The sequence below is a fragment of the Columba livia genome, chromosome 2, assembly GCF_036013475.1.
Source record: "Columba livia isolate bColLiv1 breed racing homer chromosome 2, bColLiv1.pat.W.v2, whole genome shotgun sequence".
NCBI lineage: Eukaryota > Metazoa > Chordata > Aves > Columbiformes > Columbidae > Columba > Columba livia.
The window spans coordinates 117,738,049-117,764,548 of NC_088603.1; the positions used below are offsets into that span (position 1 = coordinate 117,738,049).

Here is a 26,500-nt window from a genome sequence, read left to right on the forward strand (position 1 = left end):
ATTTTGGGGGTGGGGAATGGAGGACAATATTAATAAAAACATTAAACATAACTCCCAAAAGAAAAGGTAATTCCCGATACAACTATTCAGGGAACCGATTCTGAACTACAACACAGTTGCATTAAAGAGCAAATGTTCTTCCCTAGAAGAATCAAAGAGATCACAGTAGCCTCCTAAATCCCTACCGATATCATTAAGTATCTCCATTGGATCAGAGCCCCCTCAGTACCATCCTGAAGAAAACAGAATAATCCATAAGTTGACCTGCTTGAAATGGTACAGCACTTTCTAACTTGTACAAACATTAGTATATATTTGATAGAAAAGTGAGCTAGAACTTTTGTGTGGCCTGGTTATAAATGAGTCCTGGGATTTTATATGCAGCCTGTTAAACTCTCAGGCTTTTGAGAATAGAACCATCCTGATCCCTCCAGGGCAGCCTGGCATAGTGTAAGCTCCCAGAATAGGTGCTGTTTGGAAAGGAAACTGCACTTCTGAACTTGACTCCACGCTCCAGTACTCTCTGTGATTTCTTGTAGCTGTATAATCTTTGTTTACAGTAAAATGTTTCTGTTACATTGGTATTTAGAGCTCAGAGGGAACCATGAAGCCATCAAGCAGCACAGAAGTTTCCAAGACGATCTAATAGACCTGGACTGTAAAAGCTCAAAATCATTTACAACAAACAGTATTTTTAGCGTCTATTAGGAGAGGTATTTTGAGTTGTAAATTCTAGGGACCACTTTATTACATGCATTCACTTTATCTTACTAAATCAGTGCACAAGGCTCAGCTCTTACCACCATCCAGCAATGTAGAATTCCCCTAGCAAAGTAGAAAATTCTATCTGGCAAAACTCTGCTTCCTCCAAAAAACACATTCAGTCCACATTGTTGTAAATGAAGAGTTCTGGGAAGAAACTAGCTAGAAGTATTACAGAAAAATGCAATAAATCAGAGTGGGCTGTGCATTTTCTAATACTGATATAACGACTCAATGCCTGACTATGGATCAGTGAACAACTATAAAAACTGCTTTGTATCTTGCTCCAGACCAAATGATTTAATCTTCTCCACCCAAATTCAGGAAAAAGGGATTTGATCCTATATTAAGTCCGCTTATCGCATGAAAAGAACTAGCTGAAAAGTTCAGATCCAGATCTGAACTGGCCTAAAGCTTTAAGCATTTGTGTCTGTTTCTATTTGCTTTCTTACATTATATGACTACTACTTTATCCTTAGCTTCCATAGAGGAAACCGAAAGAACAAAAAGGAAAATATATATATATATATATATTTAAAAATAAGTCATCCATATGTCTAGAGAAAGTGGTCCCCTCTCATGGTGCAGCTGCCTGCACTGCGTGCTCACCCATTTTCCCCTTTCACAGAGCTCTATCTGAGTTTAAGACATGCAGTGCTGCGATCTGCAGGCTGAGATCCTTTTGGAGTATGAATGGGGAACTCAGCTTTCATGTGTTGCATTTTACTAAACCCAAATACAAGATGCACAGAATGTGAAGGACAGGAGAATATTCTGTCATTGTCACTGCAAGTAGCATTGACTCTGCTCTGTCATGTGGGCGGGCTGCAGATAAAACAGTAAACAGGAGCTAATTTAAAAAACTGCAAGGCAGGGCTAACTTTAGGGAAGTTCCCCTTTCCTAGTAAATAACCAGATTTAAGGAACCTATGTAGAACGATCTCTTTCACACATGCACTATGCTTCCCTTAGTGCGCCAGGCCTGCTGCATACATCCAGCAGCAGCAGCTGGCGCTGGCATCCCTGCAGCTCTCTGAACTTTGCTGCATGAAACTTGCTTTCTGCCTAGTGAGCTGCATCAGGGACAGCTTGGAGCTGATTACATAGAGTAGAAGGTCATGTGGGGTCAAAAAAACACCCACATACCCAAAAAGGGTTTATCTGCCAAGGTTTGCACTGTGATTTATGTGCCAAGAAAATGCCAAGAGTTTTTATCCCAGGATCTTTACTGGATCTTTATGATCGATTAACTCAACATCGTGTGTGCTAAGGCTCAGGGTACAGTCTAAATTCTGTGGATTTGAAGTTAGCTGCACAAAACAGAAAACAAACTCATCTGCTCTTCTTGTCTTCATTGATTTTCGCATGCAAGAGTTTTCGAGATCCCCTGATGTGCATCTAGAAAGCATCTCAGCTGGTTATGTAGCTAGGCACTGGGCATCAGGAGCCATGAATCTCTAAATGTAAATTTAGAGACTCATGTAAATTCTCTAAATTTCTCAATCAGTGACTCAGCTCACCAGAAGGAATTTGTAGGGGGTCTGAAAAGGCTACAGTGTATTTATGTTGTAGCTAAGGGACTACAGGCAGATTTTCTAAAATCCAAAGGAAAACTTTATGACTGAGAAAACAGTCTCCAGACAGGTTTCCTAAAACACACAAGTACCAGTGCTATTTTTAAAGGTACATACACCATCAAGCTTTAAAATGCCATAATTTATAAGACCAGCAATGTTCACTCGTCTGAAAGGCAACATCTGTAATATTACTTTGTGTATTTTGTTTTTGATTCCAACTTGCTATACTACTCGTCAGTCTTCTAGTCGAGTAAATAGAACAGGATTTCCTTTTGTAGACCCTGGGCCTGCTACCCCTATTGTAGGGCTCTACTTGAACACGAGGATCTGTTCACGTGGGGCATAGGATACTAATAGCAACTCCGATACTACTGTTTTTAAATGGATGTGATGATATGGGCTGAAGTTATTGAGTTTTTCTATGCAGTAAATTCTTTCAACAGTGTGATAAGCAACAAACAAAATACAGGGATGTGACTCACTCTGGCAGTCACAGCTCATCTCTACAAGTCCTGTAAATGAGTAGCTTTAACATCTGCTCAGTGATTCCTATGCAGAAATATCCAGTATATTAAACAGGTTTATCTTCAAAAAGTAGAACTGAAGAACCTGACATCCTATTGACTCATGTCCTAGATGGCCAAGTCCTCACCAGCACCCCTTCTCCATTTCACTCCACGTCTCTCCCTCTTCTTACAGGGCAACAGTTTGTGGCTTGTTGGGGGCTGGGAGAGAACTCATTGCCCAAGCAGCTTCTGCCTCTCAAAATGAAAGGCAGTAACCTGGGTCTTCCTACTTGAGTCAAATGCAGATTTTCACCAAACTTGTGGCAATTCAACATTGTCAATATTCCTACCTTGTCACATCATGTTGAAATTGATCGATAGTTTCAAAGGTTAGGCAGGGACAGACAAATTGACAGAGCATAAAAGACTTTTTTAGAAAACAAAATCAAAACAATGATCAGTGCCATAAACATATTTTCACATTGATACAATAAACTGCACCACAGGGACAGCAAACTGGTATTTTTTCTGGATAAAATTTTCCTCGTAGCCAAGGTTTTAAAAAGCATTTCTTACCTGAGACGTGAGTAAAACAGGAAGTCTGGCATAAAATCTCCAAATAACACTTTGCATCTAAATGTATTTTCATGGAAAGTCATACTTTGAAAAGATCTAACAAGTTATCTTGCAAATTCTTGTCCTAGGTAAAATGAATTTCAAAGTGGTGTGTGGGAGGTATCCATACAGAGAAGAATCACAGATTTATTAGTCATTTCCATAGCACTTTAAGCATGTACTATTATTTTCTGGATATATGTACAAGTATGAACATGCTCTGTGGCATTATTATGTAGTTCACAATACTGAATAAGGCTGGGAAATAATATTTTTTTTCTCTATTTAATGTAATTTAACCTCACTGCTTGACTGAAAGCAAGAAATGTAAAGTGAAGGTTATGCAAAATCTGTTGAAGGCATGAAATAACTTTCATGAAAATTATTTGATAAGGTCACGTTCTTAAAAAAAATCAACTTTCCAAGTAGCTACTTTTATTTAACAAACCTATGAGATGTTAACTAGTGTATGAAGTAATATGTCTGCACACAGTCACTTTCAACATACTGCCTTCCAAAGCCCTGCTCTTAACACATTATGTGTGACAAATGAACCATCCAGTAGTTTTTAATTGTGATCAAATTCTGCATTATATGCTTGATCAAAGTTTCACATGAGCTTCAGGACACCACCAGCTTTCTTTAAAACCACAAAAACCCAAGTTTATAAGCTGAAAATAAAAATTTCTACCATTTACCATGCAGCTCTCCAAAAGCCGGGGGATAAGATACACGGACTACTCTCCTTAATAGCGTTATCAGTGTGAGAAAACTACAGAAGAGCTTACAACCTTTTTGGCCAGAGCACTCGCTTTTTACTACCTCAAACTCCTTGATTTGCAAAAGAATTCCCTGTGAGCCATCCCTCAGCAAACTCCAAAGGGAGGATGGTGTAAGCTACTTTTTCTTCAACCTTCTTCTTCATGAAGCTTTGCCAAAAGTGGGACTGCAGAAAATATCACTGGAGTCTGGCAGGTCTACTCTCACCTTGCAAAGAAGATGGAGCAAAATCATCCAGTTGCAGGACTTCAAAGACCTGGAGAACTTTCTGGGTTTTTTCCTCACTACTTCTTACCAAAGGCTTCTCACTGAAAACTAACCACAAGGTATTATTTCCCCTACCACCACTCTCGAAACATTTTCTAATATGTTCATGCTAATATCTTAAATAAGCAAATAATTGATATTTATCTTGTTAAAATTAAGCAAATACAGTGTAATTGTACACACACCACAGAAGGTATTAAAGTGTTCGAAGTCTTCCTCTCCTCTCAAGAGGAAACACTACATCACTTGGTTTTGCTTTGTGTACTACACCCACGATTTCCAAGGTCAGTATTTCAGTAGGTGTTTTACAAAAAGCCTTGATTTAAACCTGAAGCCTATTTATCTTGTTTTTTTTCCTATTCTTTTCGTGCAAATAAAGCATTCTCCAACCTGACACTTCTTGAGTAATGTTTCTCCAACGTACTTTTGTATTTTCTAATGATTTTTTCATCCTAAAAAAAAAAGTAGCACTGGTCAGTCCTAATAACCACAGGCAAATCCCTGGTTTGGCACATCTCTGAAGATCTACAGCTGACAGGAGCATCATGGGAGCAAAGCTAAGGCTTTGCTGCCTCATGTTTTGTAAAGCTCATGTTTCACAGGCTTTAAATAACTGGAGCTATGGAAACACTTTCTATGAGTTAACTTTGCGCACCAGAAATGGTTTACCTTGGTTAGTTCTTCACTTGATATGATCACTGAAAACTGCACTGCCCTCAATTAACTAAATCAAGGTAAGAACATGTTTTCTTCTGGAAGGATGAAAAGCTTTAGGTTAGGATTAGGGAGGCTCATTAATTTTTGAAATTAAATGCTGCCCTTTTGCTTTCCCATATCTTGGATTCTGCGTTTCCAGCAGAGACAGAAGTAAACACCTCTACCATGTGAGACAGGTGGCTGTAGCCTGAGCACAGCCCACAGATATTTGCCCTTGCAGAGTTAATACAAGTGCTCACATGGGAGCTTTCCTCTGTCATTTTCTGTCATTACTCCCTACTTTCGTCAGGACCTTGAAGGCACCCTCAGGTCTTATTTTTTCTGGCCACTTCTCCTGGGACCTCCACCTCTGTGCCCCTTCCCAGGAGCCCCACAGCGGCTGAGCTATTCTGTGGGCAAGTGGGGACCAGTGGCATCCCCAGCTGCTCCTGTCCTGCTGCCTGCCCGTCTCACACCCAGCTGGGACCTGCTCACCCCCTCCCGCTTGTCTGCCGGTCACTGGGCTGGTGGTGGGACCTGTCCTTGCCAGGAGCCCTGCCTTGCAGGCTGTGGGGTGCCGTGGGGCTATGTCTGCATCAGGAAGGGCACTGATCATGGGTCATGACCACTCTCAGCTTCCTGGTTGCCTTCCCTTATGCAGGAGCCTCGGCCTTGCTGCTCTCTGACAATGCTGATGATCAAATCTGCTCTAAGCACTGACACGCCATGTGCAGGAATAGTTCCCTTCAGTGCTCTGCTTTTGAACTGCTACACACAGGATTATTTCCTTCCTTGTTCTCTGCTTAGAAAAACTTTTGGAATAGCTTCTTCAAAAGTACTACATGAAAGTATTATTTCATCCAATCTAGTCCCATATTCAACAAAATCTACAGCTCTGTAAAAATATTACTAATTTCGTTTTGCAGGCTACTTGCTCAATTAAATCTCCATAGCATTACACTGGTCCTCCAACAGTTCCAGAATTTTTGCTCCTTTTGATACTTTAGCAAAGGTAAAAGCAATAACCTGAAATGTGTGCTCCCAAGATCAGATATGAATGTCTCCTATTCTTGCCAATCTCACCACTTGTTCTAATCAATAAATTGTCTTTCTGAGCCCTTTTTTTTCTGAAATGAACAATGACAAGCAAAGGTCACTGAAGTAAGGCACCGGTAACATAAAACTCAGACTGTGAATTGGGTTTTGAATGGGCACCTTTTGTGACTCCTCCACTGACTTTTGCCTTCATACATTGTAGTGGAAGCAACAGGGGAAACTTCTGCTTGCAGCACAAGTGTAAGAATAGATATTGAAAGTAATGAGATCACCTGTTGGGATAATCCTGTATGAAGAGCTGATCACCATACAGAGTGGATTCACTTTTTGTGCTGAACTCTCTCAATAAGTAATTATGTAGCAGATCACCACACAGGTGACTTGGATGAACTTGAGAGGCTGATTAAAGAATAGCTCCCAACAGCACAGGAGACAGGAGGTAAAAATATAAAAAGTCATTTATGCCAATTAGGGTGAACAGGCAGATGAACGGAGGGCCTAAAATGACTGCATGGCAATGGAAATTTCATGTCCTGGCTACAAAACCATTTCAAAGTAGAAGGAAGGAAGAGGGAGGCTGTTGAACATCCAGCCTTTAACCTGAAGCAGAAGGACTTTGCAGAGCACTGCAAGAGATGTAGTGCTAGCAGATGTAAATTTTTGCCCTCAGCTGTGTATATTCCTTATTATTTAAAGTTTAAAAGCTCTTAATTTTATAATCTTTTTATGTTTTCCATGTTACATGTTTCAGTTAATACTTGCCCCAAAAGCAGTAAATTATAAACACCATGCCCAGCTGCTGTAACACCCATAAGTGGTATGTGTAAGCTACTGCAGGATCTGTTGGTGCCAACATTAGTTACATGGCTTTGGTGGCTGAAGCGTGTAAGTTTTAGAAAATGGCTGCTGGAAAATGAATTGGTAATTTAAAGGTGTGTACAAAGGCATGCTGTCAAAAGCGCTTGCCAGAAACACATGGAAAGTACATAGGCCTATTAAGCAGGACATAAATTTAGCAATCAGCAGAGTGCTCAGCCGAGCAAGCTATATATACCAGCACTGTGAAACAAGGATTGAATGGTAAGAAGTAATATTTAAGGACAAAGTCAAACAACTTGCTTGATACAGATACACAGATGCCCATGCACATATTTTGTATATAAATTTAAAACCTAGATTTAAAGTCTAATGCTTCAGTGATTTCAATTATTATTTTAATTTTGAGTGTTTTTTTCATAATTAAGAAGAAGACATCACGCTGTTATATAGCTTCAGACAATTATTCTGACACTTCTACAGCCTCAGCATCCTGCAGTTCTCTCAGTTTTGGCTACTTACTCATTACTTAGCTCAATCAATGATCCAATCAGCAAATTACTGTCTGTATCCAGCCCAGCTCTGCAAGGCCAGAGCCATGTTCTAAGACACATGTAAAGAAGTTCAGAGACCAAATGTTGGCCTCGTATCCTCAGGAATATAAAAAAGACTACAGCATCAATGTCAATGGAATTAACTGCAGTTTGTACCAATTACTCGACTGTCAGGAGAGGAGGCTATGGGGATGTGCAAGGCAGTCTGAAAAGGAACCAGATGACTGAGTGAAAGGCAACTGAACCCCATTGCTATTTTAGGATGGAACAGGAAGAGTGTACAGTGCTGGAAAATACGACAAAAGGTCAGCGTGAGAGAGACATCCTTCCAGAGAGGTGTACACTGGCACGGACTACCCTGGAGTCCCTACAAGGATGCCAAATGCCCATCTCTATGCAGCTGAATCCCAACTGCTACCTAAAACCAAGATGAAATGCCATAGCTGCTAATGTCTGTATTATATAAATACATTATATACAGGGAAACTATATGACTAAATTTAAGGTTTATTCACATAACTATTAACAATGTAGTCCACAGGATCTCTTGTACATATAGATACATGTTTTCATGATGAGGGATGGATAGATTTATCAAGACAATCAGTGAAATTGTCAACCTCATGGTTCCAGCAAAGCACAAATTAAAACAAACATTTTTGAAAACTGCTTTGAATTCTATCTATGCTAATAAAAGCCGAGGAAACTTTCCAATGGCTATTGAATTGAAGTTGACTCTGCCTTTTTATGCTAACTGAACAGTAATGTCTAGAGATAAGGATTAGTACCATGATTGATGTTCAGGTATAGCACACAGGAAACAAATGACATCTCCAGCTTTCCTGTAGATTGTTTGGCTTTGGGAAAGTCAATGAATTATGTCATGCCTGTATTTACTAATCAATAGACAGTGATGGAATATGCTTGCCTCATGGGACTGATCCAATATTACGCTGATTTATTTTTATTGATGTTTTCAGAGTCCCAAATGTGCTACGTAAACCCAAAGAATTAAGATATGGGAACCTCTGACAATTAACATATTGATGAAGGTGCAAATATCTTGTTCATGTTGTATAATGTACAGAATTTTCTTATTAGAAAGAGTATATCCTAAAATTTAAATTAACTGTTTGAATTATAGATGTTAAATGACAAATGCAAAAAGTAACACTGCTGCATCATATGTGGTTGAAGAACATAACTCTCAACTAAGAAAAGATAATTAAAGGCGAAGCAAAAGTTTTGAAGATCTTGCCACCACTGACACTACCTATATCACATGGGCAGAGTAGTTCAAGTAGAGATAACTGAGTGTCTCACAGCTGAACAGTAAATTCACACAGCCTAAAATAATTTTTATAAAATTTGGTATTTGGCATATATAGTCCTAGATATAAGTTCTTGGTACTATAAACATCATTATAAAGTGAGCATTAAATGGGAAAAAAAAATCAAAATCTAAACATAGAAATGGAGAAACAGAGGAAAAGCAAAGCAGCATAGTCCCTGCCAATTTGCTATTATTATTTTTTTTAAAAAAAAGGAAGATAAAAAGTGATCTCAGCAGATTTTCTCAACAGAGTTTAGAGATAGTCTTAAAAACTACTTACCTCATACTTACAAGAATGATCTTGAATTGGCATAGTGAGTGCAGTAAGAATAAATATCCTCTCCTAGGTTTTATACCCCAAACCGGATGTATGCAGGGATAAATACTAAAGACGATGAAATATAGACATGTAGGCCAGGTTTTTCAACAGCTTATGCCTGGGAGCTGGCACTGTGGGAGGCTAAAAGCCTTTTTGGCTCTTTAAGCATTCAAGACACTTCTACAAAGTCATAGATTATAAGTTCAGAAGACAATGCCTGCACTGCAGAACATCACCTGGGAACTCTTGAACAGGATGGAACAGTTGTCACCATTTTCCTAAATAACATGATCATGCCAAATAACTTGCTGATTAATTAGAACCAATATTTATAACAACAACTACCTTATGTAGAAACTTTCGTGATATAATTAAATACTTTCATATGCATGGTTGGTTACAATCATTGTAAAAATGTTTTATCTCAATTTCAATCTAACTTAAAAAAAAGTTTAATCTGTTGAGTTTTTAATAACTTTGTTTTCTAAAATAAAAGCCAATCTATTAACTGGTAAGAACCAGTGAGATCTGTGATGAAGTCACCACTGTTTTATCTCTAACAAGGTAATTCCCTCTTTGTGTAGCAAGTTTTTCAGCTTCTTGGTGTTTTGTCACTTATTCAAATCCACTATGTTTTCCAACATGTTTTTCCAATATTACATACACCTGTATATTTTTGGTGTTTCCTGAAAGCACGGTGGACACTTAATTGCATTATGTATAGACATGGATTTTAAAAAGCATCTAATGAACCAACACAGAAGCGTCAATCATGTGAGACAGTCATCTTTAAGGTGCAACTGACACAAGAAGCATTTTCCAAAAGATGCCTGGATCTCATTCCTCCATCACTGCATCTCCCAGCTGAGCCAAGAGGGTACAAGGTGGCACATGTGCCCCAGACTCATCTGACTTCTGTATCGCTAAACACAGCTCTTCCTTCTAAGCAACACACTGGGGGAAACAGGAATTTTAAAACTTTTATTCTCAGTCATTGATTACAGTTTTTGATACAGGTCCAGTCCCACGGGGTTCCAACTGCAAAAGAATTTTTAAGAGTATATGACTAGCTGTACAAATTGAGACAAAGATAACATGCATTTAGAGGAGGTCCAAAAAAACTTACATATCACTGATTCAGTACAAAAGGCCCATATGTCTTTTTGAGAGCTGATATAGAGCTCACAGTATAATGTTGAGGACTGAAGACAAGCCATACTGGGGCCGTTCAAGGTAACACATAAGGAAACGAACTCACCTCTCCCTGTTTTTCACGCAGATTCTTTTATTCATCCTGAGACAGCACAGACCAGGAGCTCAATGGCAGAAGGTAGAGGGCAGAAATTCTGAATAGTTCTGCCGGAGCGGGTCCAGAGAAGAGCAACACGACTGGTGAAGGGACTTGAACATAAGACCTATGGGGAGAGGCTGAGGGAGCTGGGGTTGTTTAGTCTGGAGAAGAGGAGGCTTAGAGGTGACCTCATCACTCTCTATAACTACCTGAAGGGGAGTTATAGCCAGGTGGGGATTGGTCGCTTCTCCCAGGCAGTTAGCAATAGGACAAGGGGGCATGGGCTTAAACTCTGCCAGGGGAAATTTAGGCTGGAAAAAAAGAAATTCTTTCCAGAGAGAGTGGTCAGGCATTGGAATGGCCTGCCCAGGGAGGTGGTGAACTCGCCGTCCCTGGAGGTTTTTAAACTGAGATTGGACATGGCACTTAGTGCCATGATCTAGTAAACAGACTAGAGTTGGACCAAGGGTTGGACTCGATGATCTCTGAGGTCTTTTCCAACCCAGTTGATTCTGTGATTCTGCAATTCTGTGATTCTGTATCTTCCTGATGGAGTCAGAGAATTCCCAAATGCAATGGGAAACACAAGAGGAAGAAACACATTACTTCATGACCTCTACCCAAATATAAAAAGGAATCAGAAGCAACATACAAGATATCATCCTGATTTTAATTAAAACGACCATGAAAGACAATCATACACTCTTGTCTACTGGAGCGCCTGTACTCAAAGGTTATGTATCTGTCATTGCAGGTACTTCAACAAGAGATACAAGCTCTTCATAAGCTCCTGATTCACATCTGCGATTCTATCAGGTTTGGCTCATGGCCACTGAAAATGACTGTTCTCATCAGACAAGAAGAAAAAAAGAATAAATAAATAGATAAACATTTAAAAGTGTGTGTGTGTGTATGTATGTATATGAAGAGTACAGCACATATTGGTGCTCATCAGATCCTGGGAGTAGCTCATGGCATACTGATGATGAGAAGAATTAAGAAAACACACAATAGTTGTGAAGGGACTCTGAGAATGACAGCCTGAGACCAAAGCAACTGATGAGAAGCAGCATCTATATGGGAAATATTCCTTTGTACTATGCAAAGACCCAAGCAACAGCTGCAGTATTTCAGAGAAACACTATGAGCTCCAAGAAACAGCAGCTTAATAAAACTCTACACATGCATATGGAATTCATCCAGTATTAAAACATTTCATGAGATGTCATACTTACATGGGTGGAATGAAAACTCACACCAGTTACAGATCCCTGCCTTCAGCTGCGTGTTTTCAAACTTACTCATGTTTTCATATTCTTTCATCAGTGCCCAGTGAAAAGTAAATGTTTTCTGTTTACACAGTTTTCAAATACTAGTTTCCAGGATCTTTTGCTGAGTGTGCAAGAGTACTGTTCGGTAATATTTGTAACGGTCAGTGGCTTATTCACTAACAGGTATTTTTCAAAATTATATGATTGCTCTTTCGACTGTGTTCAGTAAACTTAACACACATTTCATAGTTTTGAATGCTCATCTACATCACCATCCCCTCTCTGCCTCCATAGCTAATGTAGATGTTTTTTTCATTTTGTCTTTGAAGTATTCAAACTCAGTCACTGGTAGAGGCGAAATATAATGCAGGATGTTTTGATGAAACATATGGCAGACAAAACCCCAAGCGGACTGATAAGGATTATTGGAGGCTGTTCTTTTTCACTCCATATTCTGCTGGGAATAAGATACTGCTAGAGACCATCTGGGAAATCCACCTAGCAAATCCCTTGTTGTTGCAGGGATCTAGGGCATCAATGATAATTCCAGTACCTCGCTTTTTTCTGTGGTGCGTTACAGCTGAATCATTTTTGTTTCCTGTAAGGCTGAAGGTTACTTATCAGAACTTCATGGACGTTGCGACATTTAGTGAGCTGAACTGCTGCATATCCTCTTGGAGTAAATGTCTGTTACCAAGGCTTCCTTACAGTCCTCTTTTATGGTAATTGATATTTTTATATATATCTACTATTTTGTTCCTAAAAACAGGATTCCAGATAGGTCTTCCTAGGATTCTGTCCTGGTTTTGTCTGGGATAAGGTTAATTTTCTTCCCAGTAGCTGGTATAGTGCTGTGTTTTCAGTTAAGTAGAAGAATGTTGATAATGCACTGATGTTTTGGTTGTTGCTAAGCAATGCTCATATCAAGTCAAGGACTTTTTGGCCTCTTGTGTCCTGCCAGCAAGAGGTTGGAGATGCACAAGAAGCTGGAGGGTGGAACACGCAGGACAGCTGACTCCAACTGGCCCCATGGTTATTCCACACTGTAGGAGGTCATGCTCAGTATGTAAACTAGGGAAAAGTTAGCCAGGGGGCTGCTGCTTGGGAATTGGCTGGGTATTGGTCAATGGGTGGTAAGCAATTGCATTGTGCATCACTTCTTTTATATATTCTTTTATAATTATTACTATTTTTTCCTGTTCTGTTCTATTAAACTATCTTTATCTTAACCCATGAGGTCTACCTTTTTTTTCTGATTCTCTTCCCCATCCTCCTGCGGGGTTGGAGTGAGTGAACAGCTGCGTGTGATGTTTAGCTGCCTGCAGGCTTAAACCACAACAGAGAATTGAGAAGAACAGAGAAGAATTAACAGAAAAAGCAAAGCTGAAGCAGCAAAAGGAGAGTTAAAAGTCTAGCAATGAAAAGAAAGATGAAAGAGAACAAAATAGTTGAATTCTACTTCTCTTTCCTTCCTCTATTGACCTGTTCACTTCCCTCACATCACCTTGCAAATCCAGTTACATGAATAAGTATCCAAAAAAAGCATTCAGTGTTCCAGTGTACCTAATTATTCCCAGCAATTGCTATAGAGGGAAAATGGAGAGCACACAAAAGCACAGTTTGAAGGTGTATCAAGTATTCAGCAAGACATTTGACTACTGGCATTCATTCAGCTAAAAACAAGATTAGAAAGTGAGATGTTTGTAAGACAACTAATAAAAATTGTATTTATTTTAAAACTTCAGCAATGTATTCTTATAAAAGTCATTAATAAAAAATCTTTGACTTCTTTCCTCCCTTTCTTCAGCAGCTGACTTGGTATATAGAAAAGAATTTAATACAGGGAGAAAAAATTAGGGATAACATTTCAGGGTTATCAACTTCTTGAATAACAATATAGTTTTGGAGGAGTATAACAGGTATAAAGTGGTCAGTTATCAAGCTATTCATCACAGATTAGTTTTGAGGATCAGCTCTTCAACCTCTGCATCTGAAAAATAATTAAAAAATGCAGCTCATTAGCTGTAAATAATATTAAGACTAAACACAATTGCAGTAGGTAGCAATTATCGCTGCCCCATTATATTTTGCTCAATTTACCATCAAATAGTATTTAATATTCCAACAGCAAGATTTGCTCTCTGTCTTTTTCTAGTTAGTAGAGGAGCTGCATATGTGATAATAGAAGGAAAAGAAAGAACTGCAGTGAACCATTTGACCTGGCAGGACTTCAACACAAATTCAATTTTCTTCCTAAGAAAAAAAACCCCAAAACCACAAAAGCAAGAGTTGGGAATTGAAGATATTAATTGTATGCAAGGCCCAGCCTTGGAGGTACCTGTCAGGAAAAAATTCTGTTTGAGGTCAACAGGAATTTGCCTGAAAGGTACAGACTTGGGTCCCCAGGCTGTTAAGTTACGAAAACATCTTGGCTGTAAACAGGGAGGGAAGGAGCAAATTTACGCACCTTACCTCATTGATTGCAGATGCACTGGATAACTTTCTCTCTTGTCTGAACAGATGTCCAGCCACTAAAACCAAGTTGGACAAAATCCTGCATCCCTTCCAGGTACAATTGCTTCTGTTTCAGTATGAGGGACCAACAATTCCAAAGGTGAGTGTGAGTGAAGAGAGACAGCTGGATCTGTGAGTCATACACATGCAATCGAGAATCAACAGCACCACTGTCTGATATTTTACCAATATGCAGTTGTTCCTTTTAAAAAAAAAAACTTCTGAGGAAATTTTAAAAAGGTCACATTAGAAGTTACTCTCATCCATGCCAGCTTTACATTAGCTGGGATTTCATATGCATACGGAGACAGATTGTATTCTCCATTACAGATATGTAAATCTGGAGTAGCTTCATCAACTTCAGTTTAATTGTTCTGGATTTACATCATTGTAACGAATGCCCTGCAGGAAACCAATTTCATTTTCAAGAGCTTTCAATGAACATGAAAATCTGCTACTAAATGTGCTTCCAATGGGAGGAATTAGACATAGAACTGATGTTATCATAGACAAAGAGCTTTGATGAATGTGACTGTTGGAGAATGCTAGAGCATTCATCTTTTCTGACAAACACTGCTCTGATTTTTTCATGCACCTGTAGTTGTCCCTCTTCAAAACAACTTTCTGTTTAGCTATTTATTGTGAGTAACCCCCAAAGTTAGAAGATTCAAGTCTGGAAAAACAGTACTTTATGAATTCAACTTCTTTTTTAAGCAAAAGGCTTGCTAAACCATTAAACTAACATCAATTTTTTGGTACCAAAAAGCTCCTCAGTGGCACGTAGCAATTCCTGTATCAAAGAGCAGCAAAAAAGAAGAAGATCTTTTTTTCTTCATGGGATTATACTGCTTTCTCCAAATAACTAATAAACTGAGTTTTGAGCTAAAAAAATGTGGGCTTTTCAGCTTTCTTATTTTCTAAAAGTAGGGGAGAGTAAAGCCAAGGTTTTCGAAAAAATGGTAAAGCAAAATATTAAGGGCTCAGTCCTTACAATGAGATCAAACTATAAAAACCCTGTGTATGACGTAGGAATAGGGAAAGTGAAAACAGGCCAGTTTTTCTCACTCTTGTGATGTGAGTGGGTAGGAAAAAATGAGGAGATCATAAAACTCCTTGGATGCACTTTTTCCTCTCCTTTCATTAATGTTGTCTATGCATAGGAGAAGAGAAGGGACCTATCTCCTTCCATTGTAGTGTATCTGTCTCCCAAGGAGCTGGAAAAACATTGGCATGCCTGCTACCTTTGCACAAATACGAGTATAACAGAGCAAGAAAAAGATGCATAGTTCAACAGAACATTTGAGCTTGCCTTCCCACACCAAAGATGTGAGATGCAAGCCAAAAAATCTTGCAGCCTTGTACCACCTACACATGATGACAGCAAGGGTGAAATTCAGCTTCAGTTCGTTTGTCATTTTTACTTTTGAATTTCAGTACAGGCTACTTCCAAGGATTTAGTGAAAAGCAGCAATGACAGAATCCATCCGATAACAATTAAGGCACAGCTGGAAGAAGTCACTGACATCTCTCTGGTGCTGTGGTGGGAATGGTGGAAGCAGGCTGGACCCTTGTGGAGCTGCAGGCTCAGTCTGTGCTGATGTCTTGCTGTTCCACAGGGTGCGTATCATGCTGGCTTTGCATTCTGCCCCACTCTTATGTTGTTGCTTGCTCAAAATCTAGTATGCCATTAACTGTTGTAACGTGTCCTGCCTATACCTTTCACCAGACTTTGCTTCCCTACTCATAGGTTATTCGTTAGAGTAGCAAACAGAATTTAATGTTAAACCTCTTCCTAGTCTTAACAATTAAGCCACAAAATAAGGCTGTGAAACACCTGGACTTCAGACTCTTAAGATATTTGCTTCAACAAAACACCAGTTAGTAAAATGTGGCATCGCTTTAACGCTTTCTACCTGACTATGGAAATGAAATAAAATCTAACAATTAAAACAAACAAACAAATCTAATTTCCTCTTATGCTAAAAAAAAGGAAAAAATAAATGACATCTCCAACACCGTTCTTCAACATGCCCAGTTCCCACAGTATTTTACGTCTTGCTTCAAGTAGATGCACACCTGTTTCACATTTCATTAAGACATTTTAAAAATAAATTACTTCCTAAGTGACTCAACAAGCTACTATTGGTCTGCTTGAAAGCCCACTGTAACTGCTGAGGACTCCACTTGCTGTGGAAAAAGTTATATGCCACTTATATTCTGAACATTTCCCCAAGCAAACCTGCAGATGAAAATACAGGCAGAGGGGAACTAGGCAGTGACTTCACATGCCCCAGAGACACAATGTCAGATGTGATGATATTCACTGGATATTAGGAGTGACCTTTCTTATTTTACTAAGATATGATCATATCTTTAAAAAGGAGAATAAGAAAGAAACACATTAAAACTCTACCTTATTACTCAAAGATGGTGTCCATCTGTACCTAAATTCATGTGCATTTTTGGAAACCAGCTGGATTCATGATGTACCATCAGCATACAACAGGATATCTGTATATTTGTTTATTCAGGTCGGGCTGCTTGGATGGCTCTGCCTGGTTTCCTTCAGTAATGATGAGCTTCAGCAAATCAGATGTTTTAAGATTCTACTTCTGGACTAACCACTGAAGATGACTTAAGTTTTAACTAGAGCAGTGTGCAGGAACTTCAAATGACTCTTCACTCAGGATCTCACATATGCTCCGGCTTTCAGATGCAAGGTTACAGTCTTTAAATACCTTCTTAGAGCAGGACCTGTGTTAAAACTGCACAGTCTGCCAGGCCAACCCACCATGGTGTAAATGCATCCATTACAACAGCAGTCTGAAGCTGTAACAGTTGGGAGCAAGCAAGGCCTGGCAGTGGCCCATGACAATAACACTGTTTTTTATATCAGGGTGAAGAAAGAAGCTTGAGAAACACTTCAAAAGCCCAGCATTAAAGGAGTGACAGAAAGTAAAATCTCCCTTTTACAAACTACATGAAAGCTCTGCCTTGTTGTGAACCACTGTAACTCTAATAACACACACATTAGAAAGCAGTATTATAATTAAAGGTCATTGTATGCAGCAATCATTATTTACTGTTCTCTCCTTTAAAACTGCTTTTCTTACCAGACTTAGAGAAAAATTACTTATCTTGTGCACTTCTCCATGCAGCAATTACACACTTGAGCTAAACATAATGCATATTAACTTAGCCTACCATACATCCAGAGGGCCTCAAGTTGTCCAATTTTTCTATTAGAAATTTTGTCTGGTAGAAAGAAAGAAAACATTAGCCAACTGTCTGCAATTAGTAGGTATCTGGACAAAATGGACACATGGTGTGTGTCCTCGTTACCTCATTTTAATGTATCTCTTAGGTATTCATGGTCACTAGCACATGTTTCTATCTGGGAAATCCCAAAGAGAAGTTTTGCATATTAGGAACATCCTTTGCAATACAGACAAAATGAAGTATTTGTAAATCCAGGTAAAATACGTGGCGCAATATAAGTATGGCTGGTTAGCTCAAAAACCTGCTTTCCCATACTGTATCACATTAACCTTCTCATCCTAATGCAGAAGAGATAAATTCATTTAAAAGAAGTAGGCCTGCTATATTTCATGAAATAAATGACGTGGAAGAGATAACACTATATAATGAGCTTCCAAAGTAAAATATATGGGCTAGGAAAAAGCAATAACACAAGAATCAGAAATCAAAAATCTCAGTACTACAGAGACTTATGGTCATACAGAAACCCAGCAATCTCACATGTAAGCATATAATGATCTAAAATAATTTATATGTGCACTTAACTGTTTGAATACATAGAATTGCATTTGCAGAGAATTTACAGATAGTCTTTTGTAGTACAAAGACCTAGCCCTGTTAAGGTAAATTCATGCACAAATTTTTGCAGCTATAAAAAATTTCACTGCCTTCAGTTTAGCCCTAAATGGTTGCAGAAAGTTCTACTGCCATGAACATATGAGTCTTACTGCAGCATCAGTTTCCTAATATCAGTTTAACAAAAGCATACATATAAACTATATATATACACATATACACACTTATATAGACAGATACTTACATATATATATTTAAGACTATGAAAACCCATTTCTTTCTTGCAAAACATTTGTTTCAGTGAATGGGAAAACATTTTGGACCAGGTTTTAAGGTTATGTTCCAATTTGGCAACTCCCTCCACTGCACTCAGCATGTGGTCTTTTCAGACAAATAAGATGTTACCACATATACTCACTGCCTGAAAACGAGGATTCAGAGAGTAAAGTTACATTGGCGACTGAAATGTGATTCTTGTTTAAAGAGTGTTATCAACATCAGTTTTAAAAGTCATATTCTGAAGTGACTGAACAGAGCGTTATTTAAATAGAATACTCTGATAGTTTGAAAAGTCAAACTATATTTATTCACAGGGTTACCTAATCTCCAGTTATTCATGAGTCTTCTCAGGCAAGAAAACTTAATTTATTATTCTTTAAAAAAACTACATTTCTTACAAATCACTAATGACTTCCTCTGTGTACATTAGAGAGACCTGATTTTGGGAAAGTGTTAAGTATCCCTGTTTTAACATCCGAGGCTCTTTCACAGAATGAGGTCACTATCCAGCAAACTTTCCATATAGCATAAGCATACAGTTGCTTCAAATAGATATTGATAAGATGAATATTTTAAAAATCAAACTTCCACAAAGGAGTAACTATTAAAAAAAAAAAACCAACCAACAAAAAAAAAACCAACAAAAAATCATTTTCCTATTAGCTGTCAGATTTACAAAGAAAATATGATGGAAAAATTATCATCTTTTCCCCACTGCTTCTTCTGATCATATTTCTACAGCATTTACAAAATTATCAATCAGAAGTATATTCCCAAATGGTGGAGCCCATCACTACACAGGTGAAGGAAATATCATTCTTGTAAACAGCATTGTGCAGGCAAATACCTACAACATAGTTGAACAAAACTGCTTATTTCCAGAAAAAAAATAAAACTCCCTCCAAAATCTTTGCTTTTGTGGAGGAGGTATAATGCATTGATTATTTTCTTTAAAAAAAAATTTAAAAAAAAAAGAAAAAAAAATCTTGGCTCTAGCGACAGGTCAGAATGGATGCAAGTTCATCAGAGAAATTAGGGTTTCAAATTTAACTAAACATCTTTGATGCAATACCCAAAAAGGAGAGCCAGATAGAGTATGTAGGGAACATGTCAGCCAATAGATCTTCCCTGCTCCAGCCCTTTGCCTGTGCATTTCAGAGTCCTGGCCATTTCAAGCAAGTAACATCTTCTGCAGACTGAATGGGCCATTGTAGAAACTAAAGGAAGTATAATATGTTACTTCCTGCAATGCTAGCCCAACAGTTAAAATATCTTTCCCTTCATTTAGAAACCAGATATTTTCTTCACTAACTTCTCACATAACTTTTCTCAATTCCTTGCCACATAAAGATACCATAAGAATACTACATTATAAGAAGTGGCATATCAGTTTGATATTTAGTGAACACTGCAGCTGATTTTTCTCATGAAAACATGATTAGAGGTTACGCTAAACACTGTTGCTTACCCATCACTACCAATGATGCCACTATTCAGGTCTAATCGTGTCTGATAACTGTGTAACTGTGAACAGCTGGAGGTTAGATGCTCCAAGAGCACTGGGAGAATTCGTAGACAGCTTTATAAACAATCCACATACTTGGTGTACTCTGAGTAAAAAGGATATGTGAGAGCTACCTCCTAATAACTTTGTTAACCTTACTCGTTCTTTATTTTGTTTCCTTTTTGACAGAGAATTAGAGATCTGGCTAGTTCTTTGTGGTACTCTAGTCCAAGTGCATCTTCTGAGTGCTGCACCCAACTGATAGTTAGGCCTTCTGCATTTTTGAAAGTTAATTAGCTCAGTAATGGCCAGAACACTTTTCTGGAGGCCCTGAATTGCCAGGGGAAGGCAAGAGTATCGTCTTAATCAGGCCCAGGGCTCGTAAAACATTCTCTATTTCTTTAGCATGTAAGATAACGCTTAAGGTAAAACAGCAGTAATTATTTATGTGAGTGTATATGTATGTATATGAAACACTGAGATGCTGCACAGTCCCAAATACATTGATGGTTTTTGTTCCTTCTAAAAATATTCTATAACTTTTTAAAATTTAAAAAGAGTAGAATTCATCTGTAAAATATGAAATTGGCCACAAAAACAGTCTTTTTCTCTATACTCAGCTTACAAATCTCTGACAATTTCTCGTTTATCCCATGAGTGTTTTCTTCCTGAAGTCTTCACTCCACATTTAACAATCTTTACTTCATACCTAATAAATTGTATACTTAAATGAACTGTAAACATCAACATGAATTTCACCAGGACAAAAAGGGGAGACAAATCTGCATATTGTTGGCAGTATAGAGTGGGTAGCATGACAGTGAGCGATGAAAGAATATATGAATGTGGGGAATGATTCAGGCCTCTTAGAATTTGCAGAAAAACAAAGAATGAGGTGGCTTTGATTGTGATCTCAATTCATTACAAACAGATTTTTAACACTTTTTGATACATTTTTTTTTTTGCATCTTAGTTGTAACTGATTAAAATTGGAAATGTAACATTAGGTTATGTTCTTGTTTTAGCTATAAATGAGTTCCACTTTAAGACTCCTCCCTTCCTTCACCAAGCTTATTTGTGTATTTGCAAGAGTAATGGCAGAAGCTGCAATGTACCTCAGGCAAAAGAGCCTGTGTGTCTATCAGTATTTGGGTGACTGGCTTATGAAAGGTTCATTGGAACAATGTGCCCTGGAGCAAATGAAGATACTGTTCATATTAGCCAATTTGGGACTCGCTGTACAACAGTTAAAGTACTGAGTAAATCCAGCACTGGAGTGTGTACACACTCTGAGACCAGAGCTGTTCAAAACATTTCCAGTAAAACTAAAATTTGTGGAAACAAAAATATGCCATGCAGATTTCATAAAGATTTTATGGAGAAGGTTTTGGGACACATGATTTGCTAAACTGGGATGGCCAAGAAAGAGAAAGCCTAACAATCTCCCATTTGGTCTCCCTTCTACCCATCAAAACCAGACACTAGAGTTAAAAAAATGTTTCAAGTTTTTATTTTTACTCTGCAGGCAATGAAGACAGGAGTTAAAACTTTAACATAAAGAAATGTTGTTCTCTAGACATCAGTCATGTACGATCCCTTTCTGGATACACCTAGAAAAAGTGATTTTCCATATCACTCCTATTTCAAAGCCCTGAAAAAAATGTGGCCATTCGAAGTATAACTATGTTGTCAGATTATTTTGTAGTGGGCTACTGAAAGCTAGTGGCTAGCATTAATAGTATTTGGATCCAGTATTAACATCCTATTATTGCCACTGTAAAAGCAGTAATCCAGTTGGGAGTTAACAGATAAAAAACAAGAACTTTTCACCAATAAGATCAGTGGATAAGTCAGGCCATTTCTTCAGTAAATTCAGTTTTCTCATGAAAAACACCTTCCTAGAAAGCTAGCTATCTAATCTATATGATCTGTCTTTATCTACAATATAACCATCCTTGCTTCTCCTTACTCACATAATGGAAACTACAGAGAAAAGCCTTTAGGGGGATTACAGCTTCTTAAAGCAAACTTGCCAGTTTTAATTCAGGTTAGGTGCCTGCAAATAATCAAGAAGGAACCAAATCAGTTCCTTTCAGATGCTGGTAATTCACACATAGTAATTTGTTTAGGCATACACACTTAACACTCATACGGATTCGTTCTACAGATACATAATATATGTAATGAGATGGTCATCTCTAAATAATCATAGATATATGTATCCTACTATACATACATATATCTATGTATTACATTATATACATATCTTAATATATATATTTCAAACGGATAATGCAGACAGTTCTCAATAAATGGACCAATAAAATTCATGCATGATGGAGAACTGCACTGGTTTTTGTCAGTGTGTCAGCAGAATATATATGCCTATATATATGTATCCACCCATGTACATCCACAAAGACTTAATGTATGTATGCATCATATATGTGTAACAGAGCATACAAAGCTTTGCATAGCATTTGAGTAATGATGTGACAAACATTAAACACATTGCATTAAGTGCTTAGCTGGGAATAACCTTTTGTTTGGCCTCACAAATCTTTTCCTTTTCTAAGCTACACACTTCATATCTGGAGCATGTGGAAGCATCTTACCTTGCTTCCATTTTCTCTTGCCTCCCGTTCCATCTTGAGATCAGAAATTAGGAGAGTCTTGTATTTGTTCTTTCCATTACTGCTGTGATCATCTAGTCTGTATTCTGAAGTCAGCTGAGCAGAGAGGGGACTGTCACTCAGGTTCAGAGGCTGCTCATCCTGCTCCAGATTTGTTTTGCCATTACTGTTGGTTTCTGCCATCTCCCTGCAGTGTGTTCCCCCTGAAGCATTGGAACTGTGTCCCACGGTCTCATTGCCATTAAAACTCTCTGCGGCTGAATCATCTATTAAAAAATATATATTTTCAGTCACATGCCACATCATCACCTCTGTCCAGTTCAAACATAATTTAAACCTTCACAATGTTTTTCAAAATAGGATGAAAATGGTTTATATTACTAACACCAGTACATTTCTGCAAAATGTACACACACATTCCTCCGTGTTTGAAAGCAAAAACTTTATGTAAATCCACAAAATATTACTAAGTTAAAGGAAATTATCTGGGCTGACACCTTAGTGTCACTATGTACACCAAAAGATAATTATGACAAAGGAATTTTAGGGACAAAGTGTTAAAGTCTGCCTTAATCCATCTGTCCGTCCATATGTCTATAGATCTATATAGATTCTTATACCATGCTCATCACTGCAGTATTGCATATTTCTGAAATCAACAGAGATGCACATGGTACTGTGAGAGAATCTAATTCTCAGGTTCTAAGGGTGCAGAGCAGCATATGTCATATTCATAAACATCCTCTTGCACATACATACAATGTAAATACATCTGATGTATTCACTGCTGGCAGTAGAGATTATACTGGAAAAGCTGACTCCAGAAACTAAGATCTTATCTTTGTTTCGTTCAGGTTTTCATCCACTTTTTACTCATTCATTGTGTGTCTTAATATATTTAAAAATACTGCTCAATAAAGGACTAAATTATCGACCTGAAAGCTGCATCTGAAAACTCTGGATGTGGTGTTGTTACTCCTAAGACTTTACAGCTGAAATCTATGATTACCGTCTCTTCACATGCTTATGGTTTTGTGTATCCTGTGTTTGCCAGCACTGCAATTTGCCACCTGTGCTTCTACTCAGCCCTTCTTTACTTCTAAACAATCTTTTGGCCAACAGGCCACCTAGTAAAATAATTCATCCTTCAATTGATTAAATGTCAGCAGAATTTGGCCCTCAATTTGCTTACTTCTTGTTCTCTAAAGCACCTCTTCTTTGCTGGCTTACATGGTTTTGCCAGTGGTGCAAACACCTGCCCAGGGCTCTGCAAGCCTATGCTTATCGCAGAGTGTGAAGCTGGAAACAAAACCAGGGGGTTAGCAACCAGAAAAGTGTACAGATTGAAACTGGAGATACATGATGAGATGGACCTTAATATATTAGTACCTTCATGTACCATCTGCTTTTGGGCCCTTCTAAACAACTTCCACGGAAAAGAAACAAACACATTTACGTACACATGGAATTTCAAAAACACCAGGACACATTCTTTAAAGGATGTGCTCAGAAACACTCCTGTTTGAAACTACATGATCAATCAAATCGTTGACTCTCCGTCATTAATACAGTAAACAACACAATTATTTACCACCCTCAGATCTGAATTTTAAAAGTGAAGAAAATATTGTTTAAATGGGTAATGATCTAATTCAATTAAGTACTTAGAGAGCCATGGACAAGCCATCATACATCAGTGGCTTACTTGCTATATGCATTCAACACTTTTATGTCATAAAGTATACATGACTGAGCACACATTCTGAGCATTTTTTAAAACTTCTTTGTTTTGTAAACCTGCAAAAAAAATCTAGTTGCACGAAAACACATAATAAAAATCATAATTTAAATGCTGTTACTTAAGGAACGGGGTTTTTTTTGTTAACAAAATGCTTTATAATTAATGGCTGCAATAAAAAATAAAGCTATGTTTTGGTATGTACCACTTTCATATTACCTCTCACAAATACAAAGGTATATACAATAAAAGGCATAACATTCCTAGAATAAGACTTTTATATGTGTACACTAATTCAACTTGCAACAATTGAAATGTTCTGATTTAAAAACCTGGGGCTACTTAGGGATTTCAGTTACGTAAATTAATAAGGTGAGCAAGATTTATCCATAATAAATTTTCTGTCATGCCCTGAGAGTTATGTGTTACAGGGCATAACACATTAAAAGGTTAAAATTCTAAATGCAGTTTCAGAAAAATATATGAAATTTTATTATTCTGAACTAGAAAATAGCATTCTAATACAGTCTTTAAAAAATAGCCATATTTACAATTAATTTTAAAAGTTCTAGGATACCAGAAAGAAATCCAGATTTCTTTATTTAAGAGAGAAATCCTTTGGTTACTGCTGATTTGTGTTTAGGACTGTTAACAGATAACTGGCTTCTTGATTATCAGTTTAACAAGTGACAGTTAGTTTCAAATTAATTAAATCAATTACTGAATCGGTCACTGAGTGAGAGATGCTCCTCCCTTTGAAGGGCTCAGAAAATTCCCTGCTGCTGGGAGCATAGAGAGGAACAAGTGAGGAACCAGAGGTTGCAAAGAGCCACCTAAAATCTGGGGGCACTGGTTACTCTGCAGCACACAAGTCTGATCCTTTGGGAACTTCTGTGTGCTGGCACCCGGGTCGTGCCAGTGCAGAGGAGCCACTGCCAAAACACAGAGGGCTAAATGAGAGTGAGGGAGTAAGAAGAGAGTTGTGCCTAGAGCCAGATCCAGGAAAAAACAAGTGCAAAGCAAGGATGTTGGTTTTGGCTTGCAATCATAAGCAATAATGTTGGTTGGTTTTGTTGTTTTCATTTGTTTTTTTTTTTTTCCTGTATGATGAATGGTGGACAACAAAAACTTAGGTGTGTGAGGCTGCTACAATGCAAAAGAAAAAAAAATAATTAAACAGATGTTAAAACAACCATTGAAAAAATTCCTCACATGAGTAAATGTGAACAAGCATTATAATACTTTGAAACAAGAACACAGTATTTACATGATTTTAGCTTTGCTTAACAAAAGCTTAGTTACTTGATGGTAAATCTTAGTTTCTACTATAAAGTCAAATACCTGCTTTTGTAGTCATTTAACCTTGCTTGTTAGAAACGGGAACTATTGTCTGTCAGGATAATGTTCAGGAGAATGGCTACAATAGCTATAAATCACACTTTTGCCAAGTAAACATAAATATGTGTTACCATAAAAGAGATCGAGAAAAAAATAGTGGTTTTTCACTGGTAGTTCCTTACAGATGTTACCAAGGTAACTAAACGACAAGGTTTAGTACATTTCTCATCCCTGGGCAGCTGGTCTATTTTCGTCAAGCATAAGGCTACTCTAATGCAAGAGTTTCTGAAGTATCAGAAACACGGACCGCATCAGGAACAACTGGTTTTGGGGAAAAAGGCAGGAGGGTCCGGCCCAGGAGAGGAAAGGTATGTTCACCCCCAGATACGGTTTTCTCACCTTTATTTATCACATCTCAGCAACAACAAACTGCTAACACAGAAAGCTTGTTCTCTTACCAGAATTTTTTTCCTCCATCCTGCAGAGGCGGTTTGGGGAGAGCTGTGTGCAAGCCTTGGGGAGCCAAGGCTTGGCCCAGCTATGGCTGCTGGCGAGGGTCACTCAGGGCAGCTTGCCAACAGCTCTTCTGTCAGGACAGGGACACCACTAATGGTAGGCACTGAGGGGGAGAGGCCGGGGACCCATCCCTGGGGCAGCGGAGAAGGCTGTGGGAGTGCAGTTGGGGAACACAGTGGCACCCCTGGGACCTGCTGACATCATGGTGGCAGTTGGGGCAGCCTGGGCCCGGCCCCTGCCCCTCACCAGAGTCCCTGCGGAGGCCAGGCCCAGCCCGGGCATGCAGCCATTAACATGGGGC

The 26,500-nt window shown here is 38.3% G+C and overlaps 1 protein-coding gene across 9 annotated transcripts in view; it reads right to left on the reverse strand.

Moving 5' to 3' along the window:
* Positions 1 to 26,500, reverse strand: part of NOL4 (nucleolar protein 4) — a 198,256-nt gene that overhangs the window by 62,181 nt on the left and 109,575 nt on the right. For all 9 annotated transcript variants that reach the window (XM_065053439.1, XM_021292056.2, XM_021292057.2 and 6 more), the window contains one exon: positions 22,590 to 22,873. In XM_065053439.1, coding sequence (XP_064909511.1) covers positions 22,590 to 22,873 — 284 coding nt within the window. The remainder of the gene's footprint in view (positions 1 to 22,589; positions 22,874 to 26,500) is intronic.